The sequence below is a fragment of the Cyprinus carpio genome, chromosome B24 (assembly GCF_018340385.1).
Source record: "Cyprinus carpio isolate SPL01 chromosome B24, ASM1834038v1, whole genome shotgun sequence".
NCBI classification, from domain to species: Eukaryota; Metazoa; Chordata; class Actinopteri; order Cypriniformes; family Cyprinidae; genus Cyprinus; species Cyprinus carpio.
Window position 1 is genome coordinate 6753195 of NC_056620.1, and position 23709 is coordinate 6776903.

The 23709-nt window shown below is 36.9% G+C and overlaps 1 protein-coding gene across 1 annotated transcript in view; it reads right to left on the minus strand.

Moving 5' to 3' along the window:
* LOC109066497 overlaps window positions 1-23709 on the minus strand; it is a 107541-nt gene that overhangs the window by 50335 nt on the left and 33497 nt on the right. The window contains exons 5-13 of the mRNA XM_042752059.1: window positions 22315-22419; window positions 21516-21605; window positions 18926-19104; window positions 15827-15913; window positions 14682-14743; window positions 13776-13902; window positions 11029-11268; window positions 6686-6949; window positions 5494-5635 (exon numbers count right to left, since the gene is read on the minus strand). Coding sequence (XP_042607993.1) covers window positions 5494-5635; window positions 6686-6949; window positions 11029-11268; window positions 13776-13902; window positions 14682-14743; window positions 15827-15913; window positions 18926-19104; window positions 21516-21605; window positions 22315-22419 — 1296 coding nt within the window. The remainder of the gene's footprint in view (window positions 1-5493; window positions 5636-6685; window positions 6950-11028; window positions 11269-13775; window positions 13903-14681; window positions 14744-15826; window positions 15914-18925; window positions 19105-21515; window positions 21606-22314; window positions 22420-23709) is intronic.

The following is a 23709-nucleotide window of genomic DNA, read 5'->3' on the forward strand; positions in this document are numbered from 1 at the left end:
ACGTATCAGGAAGGCTTCAGAAGACTCAAATAGGTTTTAATAGCAGAGCTGGTATGTCCTCAGTGCTGTTTTTGAACTGATATTACATTTAATCTGAACGCAGATGTAGGTTTTAATTACAAGTTATACTAGTAAACATTTGAGATGCCTACAGGTGAAAGCATTATATCTGCCCTATCTTAACATAAATATGGGTGGTTATTTCATTATAATGAATGCATAATGACGTTCAATAGCACGGCTTACCTCTGATCTTTTCAGTGTAGTGACAAGCCTTAAGAAATACCATAGACAACGGAAACAAATTACAGACATTTTCTACTGCTGGAGCATTGAAAAAGTCGAAAAGTGTTGGAGGGGAAATTTGTCTTCTACAGAAGATATGTCAGTCTGGTTTCTCTTGGAAGAGACACAGTTAATGACCCACGAAACCATATGGAGTTATATGTAAAAAAAAGGTTTATTCAAAACCTTCACATTATGAGACCGGCCCCAATGACTCTCTGCCATTCAATATTGGTGTGTTTGGTTCATAATAGTTTTGTAATCATTTCTTCACATGGTTGCTTCCAACAGTTTGTTCCAGTTTTGTATCAGGGGAGTTAATAGCCTATTTTCTTTTCAGTGTTTAAACTTCCTGCACTATATTATTATTTTGTCCAACATGTTGCTCATTAAAGAGTCCGGACGGTAGCGATGCATTAATTAGCTTCAACAATGGCGTTACATCTTCAAGGTAAAAGGTAACCAATGCGAAGAATGACAAGTTTAGCACATTACAGCAATGTAATTTTCAGGTTAAATATAAAAAAAAAGCAACAATTTGCCATCAAACAGGATTTTTATTTATTTATTTTTCCAACAATGATACTTTCGACATGCATCATCAGAATTAAAAAGATACTGACACAGTAATAAAGACATTAGCCTTACATAAACTAAAGACCCCTGTCTTTGGCATGCAAAGTGCATATATTTTTATCTAAGCTTTAGCCTGTTCCAATCTACGGCCTGCAGCGATGTGGAGCAAAAGCCTGCCCTCCACCTCTGTTCTGTGTCCAGAGACTGTAATCCCTGTCAGCAGAGCATTCTGCCTGCCTTTGCGCCACGATCATGCATGTTTTAATGGGCCAGCCAACACAACTTTGCAACTTTGCCTTTAATTATCCTTCCTCCAGCCTGATGCTCAGATGGTGTCGGGTCTGAATTAGTGCAGCGCTGACAGCTGTAGGCTATGTCCATGAACTTGGAGTGCTGCAGCCACAACCCACGTTCTCCCAGGGTGAACAAGAGAGGCTTGTTATCCTCTGCTTACCATGAACGCACAGAGCAGGAACCGGGCCTGAAGGGTTGGGTGACCGACGGGGACCTGTGCGCTCACCTAGGTTTCTAATTGCCCTGGTGTCGGTTCCAGAGTTGCCAAAGGTCAGTGAATTATTGATTACCCATGAGCATAATCCATGACTCATAATTACCCGATGTAATAGGAATAATCAAAACAAAGGGAAATAGAGAGGAAGTAGAGAACTTTTTTTTTTTTAAATAAATTATTAACTATACCATTTTTAATACCATTTTTTTTAAATAAGTTTTTAAAAAAATTATTGCTCTAACAAGGAGCAACTTTTGGTCGATTTAATATTTTTGAGCAAAAGTGTGTGTGTGTGTGTGTGTGTGTGTGTGTGTGTGTGTGTGTGTGTGTGTGTGTGTGTGTGTGTGTGTGTGTGTGTGTGTGTGTGTGTGTGCGCGCTTATATACGTGTGTGTGTGCGTGTGTTTATTTATATATAATACCAAATTATACACAAGTTAATGTAATGTACTACATAATTTAGAACTATGAATTCATCATCATCATCATATAATTTATTCAAAAATAAAGTTCTAATTATTATAGAGTATTTTATATCACATGACATTATATTATACGTCAATCATTATATGTTTATAATACAGAGACTTACAGAGGCATTATTTTACGGTCATTTCTAGGTTCCATGACATGAATCGTGAGCTTTTTAAAATATTTGAAACTTAGCAAGTATATACACATTTACAGTGATATCATGTTTAAAAATCTGCATTATGCAAGGCTTGTCACTTCAGAACAGTTTGTTTTTCTTTACATAAGCTAAGCAGCCTTTGGGAATGTCTGTCCGACTCCATCACCCTCACCACATGAGGCTACGTTTTCACATCAACTAAAAGCCGAGTTTGATGTAAGCAAGGTTAATTCATCCATTTAAAGATGGGCAGTGGTAAATTAATTGGGGTAAAAATGCAGTGTGATTTAGTGAGTATGATCCTGTATTAGGGTTATCTGCACTGACCTGGACTGGCCCCTCAGGGACAATGATATAAAAGAGCACGGCTGTGTTCCAGAAACACTCTAAGAGCAAATCTTGTAAATTGTCATAGCGCTGAAGGGCCGAGTGTACTATGATGCATTTACTTAAGGGGCAGAATGCAATCAAACACAGCTTCCAAAAGCCCCACTGCATGCAGTTACAGATCCACTAAGGGTGATCAAAGCAGAAAGGTCTAATTTAATTAGTCATTTGAATTCAAACAGACCTAGTGTAACTGGATCGTTCACTTAATGTGAAAGGTCAGTTAACTCATAATGCCTGCAGCTACGTCATATGTTGCAATGAACATAGAAATAAGGGAAAATAATATTAGCTGTCAGTGCTCCTATTTGACGGCTGAGCATTACAATAATACCCAAGAATGACAAGTAATGTACCTGTATTCTCAGCTGATTTTCGAAAAGAAAAAAAGACTGGAATTCACTAAGATACAGCTATATAGTGTGTTATTAATAATAATAATAAAAAAAATAATAATAATAATAATAAAAAAACAAATTCTTAAAATAAATTTTGGGGAAGGTGCATACTAAAGACAAGCTAAAAAAATAATAATTGTAAACATATAACTATCAAACAATATTATATAATTAAATTATATAAATAAGTATTAGCCAGAAAGAAAAAAAACTTAGCCTGTGGAGCCAAAGTTGGATGTTCTCTATTTGCAGTTTTTCCTCACTGAATTTGATTTTCATTTCAGAGTAATGTGAGGTTGTCAGTCCAATCCCGCTCTCTCGCTTGATGGGAATCCTCCATCTGAATATCATAAGAGTGTGGAGCAGTAATGCAACCTGAACTGATCCTTATGCTAACGTCATCTCTGCTCAGCGGTTTGACGCTCTGATGTCCAGTGAGGGACACCTTTTGATCACTTATTCGAGTCAGATTGAGTTTTCCTCTGTTTGTCCAATACCTGTTTCTTTTTGATCCTATTCTTTCCTTCCTCCACCCTTTTTTTTTTTTTTTTGGCATGTATAGTAAGCAGAACACAACTCTCCCAGAGTGCCATAGCATGGGGACACTTCCCATGTGGGGTGTTAGGAGCACAGTGGGAGGTCAAAGTTCACGGCAGAGAGGAAGTGACAAGCTGTGAAATGTAAAAGACCAATTTCTTCCACATGTTGCGGCACTCTGAGAACAGCGCCGAGCTGTCAGCTAGCATCACGCTTAAAATGGGACAGGTTGCTACCCAGCAGACCTGTCACAACTCATTTGTAATTAAAAAGCCTATGTGATGTTTAAAGCTGAGCACCCCAGAAACTTTTTTTCTGGTTCTGCTCTGTTAAATAAAGATGAGTACTGCCAAAAAAAAAAAAAAAAAAAAAGAACAATGGTCTTTGCACTAGATCAATACCAAATGAGACTGCATTGGCGTCAAGATGTTCTGTGACCCATGTGAGGACAGAACGCTCGGAGACAGGAAGGTTTGCCTGGGAGACGCACACTTATTGAAGTAAAAACTGCTCTACACATGGACATGAGTGAAAGGAAACTGCTTATTTGCCTCTTTCCTGTCCAAACTAATCTTTATGCAGTGGGAGTGCTGGATATTTAAGAGCATAAATTACACAACTGCTTATAAAAACCAGACTTTTTTTCTTCTTCTTCTTAAGAAAATAAGAAATAGAATGCTTCCCTGTAAAAAACTCGCCAGTGTAATTCTTGGCTGTGGGAGGTTGCCAGAGCATTGCAGTTTCTAAGGTGTCCTGTGTGGTTTTTAGCATATTTCTGTTTGGATATGGTGTTGTAGGTAACAGGTAAACTAATAGAGTTGCGTAAACTGGTACATGAGAACACAAAAAGTAACAAATCAAATAATTTAAACGCACTGTAATCACTTTAGATTAAATAATCTTCCAAATATAAATGTTTGCCAGAGCACTGCCTTGCAGTTGCTAATGAGTTCTGGTTTGTTGCTAGTGTGTTCTGTGCATTTTTTTTTTTTTTTACTCTTTGCTATGCAGTTTCCAAAGTGCTGTAGGTGGTTGCCAGGACGTTCCTAAATTCTGTACTAACTCAGTATTCTGAGTGGTTTTCAGGGGCTTACTTTGCAGTTGTCCATTTGTTGGTGGTTTTTCAGTGATCCTGTGTAATTGCTAAGGTGTTCTGGGTGGTTGCTAGGCCATGAAGAGAGTTAATCTTAAAAAAGTACCCACCTTCAAGTCTTGATAACTCTAGATTTTTAAATGTGGTTCAGATACCAACTTCAGTGTAATGGGATATATTTGTGTTCAAATGCTTATAAAAGTAATTGCATGACTCTCCTCATCACACAATTTGAGGTATCATTCATGGCTGAAAAAGTTTAATACTTCAAGCTAGTTGTTTGAAAATGTGGGAGCTTATGACCAAAGTACTGAAACACCATCAAAAGACTGAGGCATATACATGCTGTCTAAATCATTTATAAACAAAATAAGCCAACAAAGATGGCATCATTTAAAGACATTACGCAGACAACAACACAAGCAAAAGGGCCAAAGTGACGTAACGTGAAAACAATGCCTGACTTGCTTCATTTGTTTCAATGTGACTATGAAGATTTTCAATACAGTGCTCAGCACACAAACATATGCCACGTGTTTTGAAAGCTATAATCTCTATGTGTACCATTCCAAACTCGTATGCTATTCCCTAAACAACTGGCAAACAATGAACACACTAAAAAAAAAAGCTAATGGAGGCACACACAAGCCCTATTAGTGATCTCGCTATCACCCCATCCCACTTAACGTTGACTGCTCACGGTTCGACACAACAATGTGAGCTGGCTTCTGCTTGAGAGAGTTGTGATTAGAGGAAATATGTTCCATTTGATAACTCATCAATGGATGATGATAATGATGATAGCATTCAGTGAGAAATGTCAATCATGTGTAAAGCTGAACGTCTTATGTTAGTGAGCTTCATTTACAGTGCAAACAATTTTGGCCTAAATGGTACTTATTGTGCTGCACGAATTGGACGTGCTTTAGTCTGATCGAAGAAGGTTCATTTTCTCTGCATGAATGCCCCACCAGATTCTAACTGGCAGCTGCCATTCTGCCTCTGTGTGGGAGTTTGTGGCGGGCCGTGACATTCGCTGGCATTTCTTCCTTTCGTAGGGGGTGCAGAAGTCCTACCTGGCAGAGAAGCAGAAGAGTGGATGGAGGTGTCCGGATGGGGATGAAGCCCCTGGCTGGAGCTCAGCTGGGGGTGAGAAGGGATCTGCAGGGTGAAGCTGCGCTCCGGCACCCCGGTGCTACCCCGCGGGAGTCTCTTCACCTGCACAGAGGGATGTCTGCTGATTGACAAAGACTGATTATGAAAGGCATTATAAAACAGTTGGCAAATAGATGCTGTACATCAGTGGCTCTCAACTGGTTTTGCTTCAGGACCCAGACAATTCAGGAACCCAGATTTATTGTAGTTTTATTGGATACAGCCTTTGATGTAAAAAAAAAAAAAAAAAAAACATGGGAAGTGTTTTCTCCTTCATTTTAAACCCAGATAAGCTAATTTCCTTTGTTATCGCTCCTTTCCACAAATATGCTTACTTGCATTTTATTTTTATAATTTTATTATAATATATAATTTTATTGTATTTATTTATTTATTTTGTTGTTGTTTCTTTTACTGTCTGGGACTCTTCCAAAACAAACCTGTATTTTTTAGCACAAAATCACAGACTGCTTCTTTCTCATATGGAATGATTTTTTTTTTTTTTTTTTTTTTTACTTTATGCACCGATTTGGCTAGTAAATCTGCAGATTTATCTGGACTGAATTTAAACACGGTAAAATGTGTCAAACTGTCAAAGTAGCCAAAATATTTCTTTTAACAATCATGGGATTGTGAATGTGTAAAATTGACTTTTTGTGTAGTGCAGATTCCTTAAGGATATGTTAATTGGTTACACTCACTACACACAATATTTTCCAATTATATGAAAGCATTAGATTGAGAAAAGCCTTTGCTCTGCTTTTTAATTCCATTAAGCTGTTGAGTAACAGGATCAATGCTTCTCCTCAAATGTATCTGGATCTGTTTAGTAAAGATGTGGTTTGTTTACAACCTGGCTCCAATTTCCAATTTTCTTGCTAGAGCCATTTACACTCTCTCACACACACACTCACATATACAAAACAGGCACTATTCTCCCAAAACGGTCTTTTACAGAGTTCAGTTAGGGTAACTACAGTGGTTTATTAGCTTAAAGCAATTACAACATTAAGTAAATAAAACTGTTAATTATTATTATTATTTATAGCATGAATCATTAGACTGTTGAGGATCTTCATAAAAGTAAACCTTCAGTACATTTCAAAAATGTACCTGGAAGTAAAGGTTGCATAGCCAGTTGTCCAGGTCAGTGGAAAGCAGATGCTCAATTCTGCGGAACTGGTTGAGTGAGGGGTTCGGACTGCCACGCAAGAGAGGGGTCTTGAACTTGCCATTGAAGAGTTGGAAGGAGCAGTCGCAGATGGGAAATGCACCCCAGCCCACTACAGAACTCACATGACTGTGATCTCCAGGCAGAGATAACAGCTTGAACACTAACGCACTGGATGGCAACAGATCACATGATGCAGGCAAGACCTGGAAGAGACAGAGTGGGAACAATCCCTACAGTAAATCTAAATCTATCATTTAAAACAAAGCTAGAAAAGAGAGTTCAGGGTCAAAGTCAAAATGATTTATAAGCACATTTAACAGAGAAGACCAAAGCGACTGATTAAAATAATTTGCATAAAAAAATTAAAATAAATGCTACTTTGATAGACAACTTTTAAATATATTAATAGACAGAGAGGATGCAAGCTTATTCTTAAAAAAAATATTAATAATAAAAATTAAATACATACAAAAAGTTGAATAACTTCAATAAAACTTTAGATTTAATGTAGTGTGGTCACAAATTAGCTAGGCCCTAATGATTCAAATTTTGTAACCCTGTAACATTTAACAAAATAAATGTAAAACAAAATAATTTTGATTTAGATTTTTTATGTGGACAGAACATTTTTGGAAAGTTAAGCACCCTTCATTGATGCTATATTACTGTAATAGTCTAAAATAAAGCATCCTCTAATTTTCACTGTGGCACACAAAACACAACTAACAGTTTTAACACCACTCGTAAGATAAAGTATAACATAGAATAATGGTGCAATGTAAAGAGAGTAAGTTCAAACTGAATATTTTGTATCTAATTTCCCAGATTTCCTCTCTCTAGCTAAAGATGTAAATGTGTTTAATATGATCTAAAGTTTGAACTTAGATGATGAAACATCGGAATGTGATTATGGCTGGTTACAGGAAGCCATCTCAGCAGGAGCGCCAGCATGTGACGATCCCAACATGACAGCCGTGACATCACTAGAACATATGTAAACCAGGCACATTTAAGGAAAAATGTGGTATATCAGAAAAACGTGGCATGAAGAATACCAGCGTTTAACACGCAGAGATCCTTATTTACCCATCAAGCAAGAGACAGACCGTTAAAAAATGAACTGACAAAAATAAGCGCTTGACTTCATCAGTCACTCCAGGAATATTCTATCCCTCCATTAGGAGTAATGGAAAACGCAGAAGACTTGTTTTATCACATTCATCATGTGTTTCTCTTCTAATCGCGTTGTGCTCACACCTAAAAAAAAAAAAATGGCACAGATTCCCTGCATCGGGCCTCAAATTTATGCCATAATCTCCTGCATTATACATATTGAAAAATATTTCAGATGCTTAATTCACTGAAAAATAAGCAAGAACACTGCTGACTGTATCAATTGGCAAAAAAAAAGAGATTAAAAAAGGAAAGAGTGAAAACAATGAAATGACTGAAACATTGTGTTTTGGGCCTGTGTCAGTTCTCAGGTAGAACTGCTACAGTACATGCTGGGAATCTATTAAAGCATCACAAAGATCAGATTTCATTCAAAACAGACCTGTTCTTACTAAGCAAACTCCACAAGAGAAAGAGGGGGAGAGAGAAAACGCAAACATGTGAAAGCATAAATAAAAAAATAATAAAAAAAAGTGCATTTACCTCATGGACTGCTGATGTCATTCTGCTTTTTAACATTAAATGACTGTTTTTGCTTTAGATGGAAGTGCTATGAAACAACAGAATGAAGAGATGTGAAAATGAGACTGAGACTACAGATTGGCAAAGAAGCAAAAGATTCTTCTTATCTTCTGCTTCCTTGCCTGGACCATCACATCTTTCACATCCCACTTGAAGGAAAGACTCAAATCTGCAAGATGGATCAGAGCATCTCTACGCGCCAGCCAGAGACACTCAAGAAAAACATGATGAGCTGTAGCTTTCCTCCTACTAATGTTAATTCCTCGTTTCCTCTGCGAAAGCTGTTGAGAAAAACAGACGAGGCGAGAGAGCACGGTAATGTGGGCAACTGCAAAAAGCAAATGAGCCAATTACAGACAAATCTGATGGAAATCTTCGAAACATAAACATCAACAGCAACAGGATTGGCTATAAATAAGAGCTGGTAGAGGATAGAGGAGACTGACACTAGACAATCTCAATGGAGCGCTAAACGATTGCCTGCCAAATAAGAGCCCACGGTTTTGGACGAGAGAGGAGGAGTATTCAGTTAAAGCGGCCCACTTTCTTTCCTTTGTGTCAGACGCTTCTGTCTGCAGATATAGGCCTGGCTACACAAGCGCATGCTAGATTTGGTGCTTTATTTATTGATCGTGATCACATTTTTAGGTTATTTATTTACAGTGCTTGGGAGGCACTACTGAACAAACATTCTGGTGAGGGGTTGGTCTAAACTTCTGGAATTAATTCAGCCCAAACCACTTAACAATCGGACTCCATTCAAACTTTGTTTGGAAGATCATTTCAGTCTTAGATGTGTACAGACAAAAAAAACATTTTGATGATCAAGTCATAATATTAGAAGAACAAAATTGCAATATTTTGTGATTAATCTCATAATAGGCCTTTTATAAAAAAATAAAGTTATGAGAATAAAGTTAGAAGATTAAAGTATTATTTTGAGAATAAAGTTTTAGAGATCTTTATATTTTCAGATCTCATAATATCAGAGCTTATTGTCAAACATTATCACTTTATTCTTGTAAAAAACTGTTTGATTTTTCTCTCTTTTTTAAGTAACACTAAAACTCATTAATCAATCAAAATCATAAAAAAATGAATAAAGTCTCCCATTGACATAGTACACTGATCAATTTATAGGTGTTCTTTCATATTCTTTCGTTACAGCTCTTTCTCATACACAGGCGATAGAAAACAAGATGTGCGCTAAACGCTAAAGCATCACTCCCTAAACTAACTTCAAATTTGAACACTATTGCTCTGAACAGCATTGATAGTTCCTTAAAAGCATATAGTTATTTATTTTTTTCTTATTTTCTCAGTAGTTCTGAGTTCTGGAATTCTGGTTTCACAGCATTTGTACATCATTTTTATCCCAATAAACCGTCAGCTCTTGTATAATGAATTATAAATTTGATTTACGTTCACACACTGAATGTCATGTTAGAAAAGCAGCTGTTTTATTCACAGTGACTGTCCCTCAAGTCAAACCTTGAGCTTTCAGCAGCAGTTTTTAATACAGTCTCTTTCCACTCCTATAAACACACTCACTGTTTAATATCACATTTCATAAGCCTCATTCTGACTCTATATTCAATAGCTGAAGTGGAACCGCAGAGAGAAAAACTAGCATGGTTCTGTTCTGGAATTTAGTCCTCTCTGATAATCAGAGTGATTTCTGTCCCTCCATTCTACACAACTACCACTTTGATGCTTGAAAAGTTTATTAAGAGATCGTAAAATGGTTTGCTTCGGATAGATTTTTACAATAATTATACTTTATGAACATTTTGAAATATCAAAGTGGTTTTCATTTCACTGGATTTTCAGAACTGGGTGAACTATCCCTTTAAAAATGATTGTGAGTTAGTTTTTATAAAGCATTTTGATGTATGCTTTGTGATATATAACAATATTCCAATAAAATAAATTTTAATTATGAAATCGAAAGATTGATTGATTAAAGGAATTTTATTTTTTTTTATTTTTTTTCTTGAAAGGACACTATACATTGATCAAAACTGACGTTCAAATAAATGCTTATTGTGCTTTGTCCTTTTTAACATTCTATTTATTAAAGAATCTTGAAAAACAAAAAAAGTATCATGGTTTCTACAATAATTGTAAGCAGCACAACTGTTTTCACAACAGTTTTGAACATTGCTAATTATGATAAGTGTTTCTTGAGTACCAGTCAGTGCATAAGAATGATTTCTAAAGAATCATGTAACACTGAAGACCGGAGTAATGGCTGCTGAAAAATATAGCTTTGCTATAATAAATATAAATTATATTTTATATATATATCCTTTCAAAACTCATTACTTCTGACAAAAATATGACAAATGCCCTCAATGACAGATGGCCCCTCTGAGCAGCACCCATGATTGATAGTTGTAAAATATCCCACAATTTCTAACGTAAAGGTGATGACGTTTGATTGCTGTGCTCTTTAATGTAGCATAAATCCACTCATATCAACAAACATCAAATCGGCTCTTTGAACATTAGCCATTTTGTTGTTAGGGTTAAATAAACTGCAGTGCTGTGGGGGTCTCAGGAGGGCAGTTTGCTGGGGTTTTCTTACCATGTAGAGGCTCTGGTTAATGTTGAGCTCTATGTCAAAGTATCGGCCCTGGTGTTCCACGGGTTCTGTTCTTCCAACCCACTGCTGCTCCTGCAGACGGGACCAGCGCAGCGTGCGGCCGCCCAGCTGAGTCTGAAGAGACACGCTCAGTGAGTACAGACCTCTGGGCAGCTTCTCTCTCACGGCCCTCAAACACAAAACAAGCACCTCTATGGGCTCCGGGGTCCGAATCCATTCCACCTACACAGGAGTATGAAATATTTCACTATGTGATAAAGATCTGAAGAGAGTAAGAGAGAAAACTTTACAGAAAGTATTATTAATTTCTTTTTCTCACAGCTTTGTGTTGAATATTTACACAGAATTTGTCAACATTTGTGAATGTTACCAATTTATGCACTCTGCAGAATTGAGATGCATTGAGATTAGTTTTGGAAGGAGATCATGACTTCCTGAATCAAATTCAAATATAATAATGAACTGGGTTTTCTTTATATTAAGAGGATACACAGAGACTATAATCAGAAAAGAATACTGGCTTACAGTTTATTAAATACTGCCCAGTAAACATTGTAAGTATGTGCGGTACACTGGCTGCTATTTGAATAAATACATAAAAATGTGATGCATTGCTTCACAATAAAAAAATAAATAAATAAAAAATAGGTAGCATGCTATATTGCACATGACCTCATCACATTGCATGTGAGAGCCATCTAGTTATTATCTAAAATGGAAGATCAAGTATAAATATGGTATTATGGTATACAGTGTGTTCTGAAGTATACTGCACATTGTGGAAAATGTATTCAGCCACTCATCAAAATATTTGCATTCTGTGCACAGTATACATTCTATATACTACAGAAACAGCAAAACTAGCATTATATTCAAAACAGACAGATTTTCAGGAAATAAAGGTGAAGAGGACGCATTTCCTGCAGCTGTGGCGTAAAGTGGTGTAACGCCACAACACTCGCCTAGATGACATCAAAGCAGCTCGCCAGATCCTTTACACTTCTCATCCCTCGCTTTCTGGCACGCAGGCCAGCTTTCGCTGAAACCTCACTGACAGATCGACAAAACACATTGCAAACAGAAAACACCAACCTCCGAAAAAAATATAAATTATTATAAATAAATAAATAAACACACACACACACACACACACACACACACACACACACACTCCTCCATCAACACACAAAAACTTATTTTCTTTCTAAGTATAGCCTAATATTCCGAGATTAAGCTTTCTCCTTAATTATTTTCATTTTAATTAGTAAATCTTAATTAACAATGAACATTTACCCTTAAATTTTTTGGCGTGAGAATGAAGGAGGGTGGGGGGGGAGTTAGTGAATAAATATGACAATCTTTTTGAGTCCTGAAGGCAGGATTACCGATGCAGGCAGGCTTAGTTATTAAACATGTTCTAAATTAAATGCCTCCATGAATTTTGTACAGAAATATATTTTCATAGTTTTGCATGCCAAATGTGACATTTTATATTTGAGATTCATCTGCCACTGTAATTTTGGAAATGTCATATAAACAAAGATTTTGTCATTTACCAATGAAATTACTATGCGTGGCAGGTCGGCCATTGCTTTTCTGGCTGTGCGGGTTGTTTCAAGTCAGCAAGCCATAAAATATCTTTATCTCTCTGAAACACAGCAATTTGAGAGATAATGGAACAGTGACTGGGGGGCACGGATGCCAGGCAGAGGAATTATACTACAATCTCACTGCGTTTACTGCCTCCCTCAAAGCTGATGCTCTGTCTGCAAACCAAGGTTGCTGCCGCTACTGTTGAGGCCCTCTTACAGAAGTCATTACAACGCAAAACCTCGCAACAACATCTCACATGCAACTGAACAAGCTGCATTGGCTGCCGACCTCTTCCTTTAGTTTTGGACAAGTCATAAAATTTAGGTGTGGCTTCCTCTTCTCATAATTTAATTCCTTGCTTATTCTCATGAAACGTGTAATGTGTGTGCCCCCATGACTGATTTCATTAACCTAATCAGGATATTTGATTCAGCTCTATTTAGTCTAAAATGCAAAAAAAAAAAAAAAAAAAAAAATAATAATAATAATAATAATAATAATAAATAAATAAATAAAACATTGATTGTATTTCTACCATTTATTCTTTCTTCATAAAATCAGTCAATTTGCATGTTCCTATTCATCATCATTACATTTTAATGGGTTCAAACAGAATCAAATTCTACCTAAATTTGAAATGAAAATACTAGGGCTTCACTAAAATGCAGAATTTGTACTTGCAGTTCAACCTTATTATGTTGTGACATTTCTGCCTTTAAAATAATGGTTTGAACTTTCTTAAATCCGATTTACTTTAAGGGAGTGACATCAAAGTCTTTTCCGACCACATGGTTCAAACAAGGCAAGTGTCTCTTGCAGTTTGTATCATTAGTAATAGTATACATCAGTATTTAATTTATCATCTTTAAGCTCTGTTATACTGTAGGAAAGTTGATACATTTTGAAAGGAAAAATAATGTTCTTGATAAACTCAGTGCAGTGCAATATTTGCTACAGTAGTTGTTACTAGTTGGCAATTGTTCCAAAATTAGTATTTCCTTCAACCTTCATTTACATAATCTATTAAAATTATATGAATTATGACAGTCCACATTTGGGGTTTTCTGAATTGTGCATAAAGGCAGACAGATGTTTACTGTAAGAAAAAGAGACAGAAAGAAAGAGGGAAAGTGTACCTGCCAGTGGAGGTCAGATTCAATGCCCAAATGTTCTGTGTTTTCTGTCTCTTCAATAATTTCACCATATTGGTTGACGACCTCAGCCTGGCGTTGACGCAGAGAATTCAGCAGACGATTCTCCGCCCTGATGATATTCATGGATACATATTTAATTAGCTTATATAAATGAGGACATGCCATGCCATCTTTAAATAAATACATTTCCTCTATTAGAAAGAAGCCTCTTTTTAATAGAGGATGTCAACTGAAGAGTAAGACTTTACCTTAAATTTACAGAAAGAAAACCTTTAAAATAATATCAGACATTAACACCACACAAGATAAAATGATATCCTGCAATACTGCCACTGAAAGTTTCTATCTTGAACAAAGAAACTGTTTTGGAAATCTGCTAAAAAAATAGTATTCACACTATTCTTTCAGTATGTCACAGAATTCTTTCAGTAAATGTGGGTGGTGTGGGCCTGATCTGATACAGACGTCTCATCTGAGTAACGACCATCCAGTGTTGATATGAGAGGACATAGAGAGGGTCATCTAACAAACCTCTGCACCAGTGTCCAACTAACAGCCCTGATTTGATTAGATCAGTCTGTGTGGTGCTGCACAATTATTAAAAACTTAAACACAGCCGAGCCTGCAGGCCTGACACTCAGAAACAGAGAGCATGAGAGAGAAAGGGCTGCAGACTGAAGTGAACAGGATGAAATTGATGCTACTTTGCGTCCAATGACACGGACAGATTTCCTCGCCTTTGGCAACTTACCCAGAATGCACTGGTAGAGACAATACAATGTGGAGTATATTACATCTCCTCACAAATGTCAGCAAAATGTAAATGGCTTTGGAAACACAGATTAATGATTATTTCACATCAGATTGGATGTAGAGAAATTCACGCACCGCTGGAACACAGCATAGAGTCTGTCCTGCAGAATGGCTTCTTCTTCATCTATGCGCCTAATCTGCAGAAGCAAATAATAAATCAAATGTTATTCATATACAGTAAATGTCATATATAACCAGAGTTTAGTTAGTTAGTTATTTTTATTGCCATGTCAGCATCTAAGGCTATCTTCATGGCAACAACTGAGTTGCAATAATGCAAGGGGTACACAAACCCAAAATAAAAGCCAAGTAAAAAGAAAAAAACACAAAGATTTTACAAGATTGATTGATTGATTGATTTAATTTAATTTTTATTAACATACAAAAGTCTTTTCTGGTAAAATCTTAATAAACAAGTCCCTGAGAGAGCATACTTCTTTAAAAAGTTTTCTCCAATATTATGAAGAAACTAAATTTTAAAATGATATCCATATTAAACCAGAACATGCTACACAATGACAATGTACAGTAAAACCAAACATTTAACTTCCTAGCACTGCTTGCAAAGGCATTCAAAAATAATATGCTTTGCCGTTGTTATGACACTCATTGTGTGGCTTGCTTTCTGTTATCTGCACAGATTACTGAACAGATTTTCTGCTCAGAAATGTATACCTTATAGCTTACTAAACTCTACTCTTTGTAAAGAGTACAAAACAGTTCACATTACACAACAGTAGCAGTAGTTAATATGAGTCAAGAAAAAAAATGTAGCTTTTAGTTATAACAAATTCATCACACTTAAAGTAGAAGGTCAACAAGTGCATTGCATTGTGGGATACAGTGCTTCATGCAGTGTGCTTTGGTCATCTGGAAATAGTAATATTAGTATGATAAGTAGGTTATCTCAAAAAAAAAAAAAAAACAATACAAACACACCTAAGACTGAAGTAAATGTGAATTATTGCATGAGCATTTGTGGTGAAGACTGAATATATAATTATATATACAATCATATATATATAGACATTTATGTGTAACAGATCTATAGAACTCCATAGAATTGTCCATATTAGCCTGTGACTGTGTGTTTGAGTGATAGTACAGTGTGATTGATAGGCAAAGACAGCAGAAGGTCTCAGTAGCAGCTCCTGTACCTCAGGAAATCTCATTTGACATACCTACAGTAATCTTTCCTTTTTCTGGACACACATCAGTACCTTTGAATTTCCCCTTAAGAGCGACATTACTCTCTTCTTCCTCGCCCACACCTTTTCCTCCGTCTTCCCTCGCTCTGAACGCTCTTCCTGCCAAAAAGGAAAATCCATGTTCTTGTTTAGGACCAACAGACTGCATTCTGCCACTGCATGTGGCTAACTTGAATTCAGAACATCTAAAGAGATGTGTTAATACAATCTGCAGGCAAACCCTACAGACACACACCGCAGAATCCAGTCAGCACGTTTAAGAGGCTTTATACTCGCTGATAGACAGCGGTACATCCTGTGCTGCTTAAACACACATTATTGTGAAATGCTTGTGGAGTGTGGTAGGGATAATGTTGTGTTTTCCGAACAGTTGGAGAGCTCTCTTCTGCAGTCGCACACAAACCAAGAGTGATTATTCAACACATGCCATGACTCAAACAACCATTACATCCCATCCGCTCCTTATGCGTTCATTTCTCACTTCAACTTCAGTTTCTCTATTTAAAGTGCAACTCTTCATTCGCATTTCAGTCATAAGTTGCCAAAACTGATTACAGATTAAAGATGCTGGCTAATTCTGATCTTGTTCAGTTTAATTTTGTGTTTTTGACATTTCCTCTGTATATAGAATTGCATAGAAAGTGAGGCATCTAGAATATGACCTGAAACATCCCAGAGTTTTCTGTTTTGGTTTGTAAATGAAAAGCAAAATAATTACATAAACAAGACATAAATAATGTGAATTTATAGTACATTACATTACCAATGACATACATTCACAGGGGGTTTTCACCATAAACAATAAATCTCGGCCATGCACATGCACAAATAAATCTTATACTAAAATAAAAAAGATATGCAGCACCCATGAGTTATATTCCAATAACCAGGAAGCTAACACATTGAATGCAAAACAAAATTACACAAAAAAATTAACTTTGTGTGAGCCAAAAGAGAGAGCATTTTAAGGCATGGACACATGTCTGTTGTCCTTTTAGACAAAGTTCAGTGAAAAACAAATTCAAATTCAGCAAAGATAGTGGAAGAAGTGAGAAAAGATGATCGTAAATACTGTAAAGCAACATTCTAATGTAAAGTAAAACCGTTAGAAACCAAATCCAAAACCGTTCAGTTACAAGGTTCGATTTTATTTAGGATGCCGCCTCTACAGACAGTATAGTTTTGTCTGTTGTACAATAATAATGTACTCCTGTCATAATTTCTTCAAGTTAAACCAAACTTTTATGTTGAAGGGTTTTTGTGAAGTTTCAATGTGTATGAAATAACAATAGATTTAAGTCTTGTTGTGGTTTACTATTCACAGACACTATACCATACTGCAATCTGATTAAGTGTACAGCCATATTTTTATTTATTTTTCAAAATAATTGTCCAATCCCATTATATTCTGTATTATTCCATGTATCTCCGTACATTCCTTTTTTATGACTGGATTCTGCGATTCTGACTGTTTTCTGCATCGCACAAATAATTGGGCATTAGGGGAACGCGGGGCACAAAGTAATGCAGGGTTAGTTGTAACACACGTGGTTTGAATATTTCCACACATGCTAGCATAACAAAATTTATGGTATTTACTAGTTGCCATATCAACGCTATATAGAGAAAAAAGTGTGCCAAAATTCAAAAATCTTTTGAAGATATCGCTGAACATTTATTTTAACATAGTAAAAGTACATTTCTGGCTTAAGTAAATTATTAATCTCAGTTTTTAGTATTAATTTAAAATAAGGCAAATCAGCTATTATTTTAAGGCAGCGGCTATTTGCACTAAGTGTAAATAGCAATAGAGGCTATTTACATTAAGTGCAAATAGCAATAGAGGCTATTTACACTAAGTGCAAATAGCAATAGATGCTATTTACACTAAGTGCAAATAGCAATAGATGCTATTTACACTAAGTGCAAATAGCAGCATTTTTAGTGATATGCTACTTACACTAAGTGCAAATAGCTATAGATTCTATTTACACTATGCTAATATTTTACTACTTATTGCAAACAGTGGCAATTATCTGCAACTCAGTATTGTAGTACATTGTAAAACAGTATACAATATTAACTTATTGAGTGTAAATTGTAATTTTAATTCAAATTATTAAATGTATGCCACCTTATTGGGACAATAAAGCCCTCCCTACACCTATCCTAACCCTACCCGATACTTTGTTTTCAACTTTTTAATTATATTCTTTGTTTTCATTGAAAATAAATGCTTTTCTGATGTGATTTGAAATTTGAAAAGGGAGAAATAAGTTCGCCAAAAGGCAGATTCGAACCCAGGTCGATCGCATCAAAAGGAGCACATTCCACGTTTTACCATCTGGGCCACTGAAGCTGACAATTGGTGATTGTCTTTTTTAGTGTTGACTAGCCGAATCACACGTTAGTGGGCGGAGTTAGTGTAAATAGCTTCAGCCAACAAGGCGGGCTATTTGCACTTAGTGTAAATAGACACTCCGTTATTTTAATGTCTAATCTGTTTTTAATGCTTCGCTAACTAGCAGAAAACACCAACTGGTTTTAAATTCCAGTTGTACAGATGGGGCTCGTTGTAACACTGCGTTACAATGTGATATTCTATGACATTAACAATGTAATTTACACAATTTACTTTAATGAATTTTAAAGAGAAATCATGAGGAACAGGTGAATAAAGACTGACAGAGTAATGTTCAGAAGTTATTTTTTTTTTTTTTTTTCTTTTTTTATTTAGTTTTTATTTTGTTTTGATATGTTGTTTAACTATCATATTGTCATGTTACAACATGCCCCTCAGATGTTGTTGTATATATTTTTAATTAGACATTTCACTTCCATTTTTTTTAAGGATAAATAAAGAAAAATGCATACACTGCAATTATGAATCAAAGTGACGTATTTGTACTAGACAAGTGTAAAATTATTGTGGATAAAAAAATATATACTCTGAACCCCATGTGGATTTACACAAACTGAGAAAGTCAAAAAAGTGTTGCATTGTGCCCCGCTCTCCTATGGTCTTAGATGTAATTTCAGTCCCTGATACGATGACTTCACAGCAATGATAATTCTGTCCATCAGAGATTTATGGACTTATATAAAACTGACCTGTTCTAATGTGAGTCTGCTCACTGGGATCATGTCTCTCTGAACACACTCTTTGAGCTGCTCCACGTACGGAGGAATGACCTCCGCTCTCCTCTCCAACAGCTCAGCCCTCCGTCGATCCCTCCATCCATTCTCAGCTGCTGGTTCAACATACTCAGCATGCTCAGATGTCACCATACCTGTAATACACATGCACTATGATTATGAATCAAAAACAAATATACACAACAAACACAAATCTAAAAAGTCAGTCATAGTGATGTTAAACTCTGCTCTGAGGTTTAGACACATTCCTCATCTGAACCAAATTACACAGAAGTACGATTTAATTAAACCAGTGAGTTAATCAAACAAAGTAGTGCTAATGAAGCCCTAATGTGATTGCGCTTGTTTCACAGTGCAGCACAATACACCAATGGGGAAACACCTGGATCAAGACAGGCCAAAGTGCAAAGACACATATCAAGTCTGTTCCAAAAACCTACCTACCTAGACAGCATTTTTAGGTACCATAGGCACTCTGATGATTTAAAGGCTGTTCCAAATGGTATAAACCTTCTTTTGGCCCAATTCTGAGGCTGCACCTCATGTATCCTTCACACATAAAGCAATCCCATAATGCACTGTGACAGGCTCGGTGAAAGCATTCATCAAAGATGGCAGAAGAAACAATATGCTGGCTATAAATAAATTTTATTCAATAAAAAAAATATATATATCGATAAGAAGAGTACAAGTAAGTCTGAATAAAAATGGACTTTTATAGAATCCAATATTTGTCTGTTGTATATTAATATACTTGCATTATTGCATTACTAGCTTAGCTAACATTCAACCTTTTTTTATTTTTATTTTTTTTTTAATCAGCTGCTCCACAGGAGAAGCTCTATTTGTATTGCATATATTACTTGGAGTGTTCCAAATAAGGTTTTATCTTAGTTAAAATGTGGTGATATTTACTGTTTTTCTGGAAAATCCAGTCCATTCAATAGGAATCCATGCAATCAGGAATTTTGTGTGAGTATGAGATCTCCCCATGCAGGGAATTTCATGTGAGGTCCCCAAGGAGATCTTGCATCACATTCAGCTGATCACACGAATTTGCTACACTGACCAACAGAAAGCTGCTTGATGTAAATATGACTTCTGTATGAGCTGTGCTTCGTGCAATGCTACACTATACTAACAATAGATAATAGGGTTTTGTTTTTTTTTTGTTTTTTGCTTATATGACCACAGTGAAGCTGCTATGGAAGGTAGCAGCCTATGAATAGACAGCAAGGCAGCTAGGTTTTGAAACATCGGAATCAACCAATTGGTTCCCTCAGAGTTTTACACACAGCATACTGGACTGTGTCCATTCTGCTAATGATGCTCCAAACCCTTTAAGTGTTATAAGTGTGGAGATATTTAGAGAATTACCAGACTATGGCCTACACTAAGAGGTGGCAGCGAAGAAAGCTTGCAGGCAATTGTTTCATGTCTATTGTGACAGTGTTAAAGCCTCATGGATGGATGCTACCCGTGATCATCCTCCTCCTTCTACTGTGTGTGTGTGTTAATCCTGTATCCTCTTTCCTTCTGTTTCTTTGAAGGATTTTATGAGCATTCTAAGACAATAGTGAAGAGGCTAATCTATATACTCCAGCTAAATCCACAAAAATCCAGTTGAGTGTTAGACAGCTAACTCTGTATTCGCGTGTACCGTGAGGCCTAAACCCAATGACAGTCTGGCAAACCAATTACACCTGCTGTGCGGTTCCTCAACGGATTCACAGAGAGCATTTCACACCAAGACAAAAGAAGCATAAGCCCAACACTCTACTTGGGAGAGAGTCTTAATCCGACCCTCTGCTAATGGGACAAACGTTAGAGTCACGCACAACAATGGCTCTCACACAAGAAGTTGAGCTCCATGCCTACCTGAGAGCTCAATGTTTTGTTGGGAATTACACTCTTTGCACTGAACTTCAGATCAGTTAGCTAATATTGTGCCTGCTTGATAAAAACATCTTACATGAAAAAAATCACAAACATCTGATAATGAAGGTAAAAAGCAGAGATTCATTATTTTTATAAACCAGGCTGATGGAATTTGTTTCAACAACCTTCACATCGTGTCTTCACAGAACAGGGATTGATACAGAACCTGATGCAGGTTCAGCCTCGTGGAAACTTCTACTGCTCAGTGGATACTTCTTGAAAGCTAAAATGATTTCTCAGGTATGTTTCATTTAAGAATAAACTTTGTTTCAGAGGTTTCTCCTAAAATTAATAATAATAGAAACAGACACAAATGATGGAAAACAAATGAACACGGCATGAAAATCATTTGTTCTTGGAATAATTTAATGAGGAATGTTTGATCTCATAGTGGACTTTTCTAAGCTCAATTTGAAGCATTGTTAAAATCTCTCCTGAAACTCTAGAAGAGAGAGTTGTGAGACTGCTGGGTTTGTTTTCTAAAGAGAAAAGGCTAAGCAGAAGATGTAGGCAAATACTTTGTTCGATCCTGTTCATGTCTAGAAATAACAATTCCAATATTAAAGCAATTGTGTTTTTTTCTTTCCAAAAGTTCAATAACCATTACCTGGTAAATCTATGACAGTGGAGGCGTCTTCTTCTTGAAACATTTCAGAAAGTTTATCATAAAGGTTTCTCTCATCTTCATTCATAAATTCTGGGAAGAAAAATCAGACTTGATTAATATTATAGCTGGCATGTGGTACATTTTATTGCTGTTCTCTAAAACACCTCTCACTGACTGATTTCACATGGATTGCAAAGTCCAAACCAAACATAAAGGAACATACGGCATGAATTTCCAACAACTGACACTAATTCCTGACCTTCATTTACATTAAATGATTATAGCTCAGAGCTAATAATAACACGCGACTTACTCCAATGTAAGTCGTTTGACAGCAATGAAATTTATGCAAAATATCATTTGAAGGTGTCCCCACCTCTGGAGTGTCATTATCAAGGGTTTGTAGGTTTGTGAGGATTGTGGAATATTACAGGATGGCGATGTCCAACAGATACAGTCAGAATGGCTTTTCTGTTAATAGCCATGTTTCATTATAACATGCATATGACTTTGCTCCCCAGAGCACACTTTTAATAGACACACTGAGGTGCATGTAGCCGTATTGGAAGGAACCCCCTTCATTTAAAGTAAGTTAAGGGAAGCATAGGGATCGGAAATGGAACTGACCAATGATCGGTGACCTTCAGCAATGACAGTCACAGCACCACCCTATCTCGTGACCCACTGGTAAAAGTATTTACATAGACCGGCCCGCCCAGCGCTCTGACTGGCTACGAGTGATCTTGCTCACCCCACTTTAATGAACTGAGACGGCCTATTATGAGAAAAAATGGCATACTTAATTCCAGCTCATCTCTGCCTCCGACCCCAGACATCCTGCACCGCCTTGGGTCACCCTCCGCTGCCGAAGAGGGGTCAAAGTAATTTTGGGCACCTTCATTTCCTGTGGAAAGTCCAGGCGGGAAAAAGAGAGAAAAGAGAAAGTGGGGGGGGGGGGGGGTGATGGTTGGTGGGCCGGGTGAGGTTAGTGATTATTAGAAGCACATGAAGTGAAAATGTTAATTCTGAAAGTCCACACCACTCTCCCCGGCTGGCACAGGCTACCTGATAAGGCCCTGCTCGGTCACGTTTCCCTGAGCAGTACTCACAAGGGCCCAACGCTGCTCAGGGGCCTAATTAGCATGCTAGGAAAGGTCAGAGCAGGCAATCTTTTAAACACAACCTGCCATATGTTACCTGTGTTCAAAAGAACTAATAAGAAATGTGTATAAGCCAAGGAGCCCTGGATTTCAAAGACAATACCCTAACACTGCTCCGGGGTCACTGGTCAGAGAGAGAGGAAGAGAAATCGAGAGAGGGGCGACAAAGCAAACGCTGTATCCCATTGACTCCTTATTAGCAATTGCTGACCTTTGGGCATCAAAGCATCTTGCCAGAGTTTTATAGAAAGGCAGCAACTAGAGGGGTTATTCCTGTAAAACTGCCACTGCTCTCTGCTCTTCACTACTCAACACATTCATGTCTCAACCGTAGGTTTTACATCTTGAAAATGGTTCAGAAAGATGAATCTGAGCAAACCTCATCTATAAAAGAGTTGATATGTTTACAACTTCATTTCTGTTACGAATTAGCAAAACTTAATGGCAGTCACTGTTTCAACGAGAACCATCAAGTAGTCTACTCAACCTACTGTCTACTCAAACGGGGAAGGACCAGAATCTCCAAACCTCTCTGTCAAGATTATGCTGTAAAACATATTTCAAATCAGCCATGACATCTATCATAAATCTGGCTTAAATCATGCTAAAAATGGAGATGGAAAAAAAATGAAAAGAAAAATAGTTAGGAATATTCTGCACAATGCTACTATCAAATAGCCAAGTGGGTCCTTAAGCTCTAAGCTGGGGCTTTCATTCCTACAACAGCCATTATGAGAATTGCAATTTATTTTATCCATTTATCTAAAAGTATATCCTCCTACTTATAGTGTTTCTGTTTCTGCTGTCATGAGCAAAAGCGACCTTTGGCGATGCAACAAAGTTGAGTTGACTTCATGCAAATGAGCAGCGATGTCTATGGAGTCTGCAACTACCAACGGGAGTGTACACAGTGATCCCCGCCTGATACAGTTGGACCTCAAGCGATTTAATTGTTGTCAGTGTGAACGCCCCTTTTGACTGACATTCACCCATCAAATAAATTGAAGTGACTTGAGTTCTGAAGTGAAGCTCTT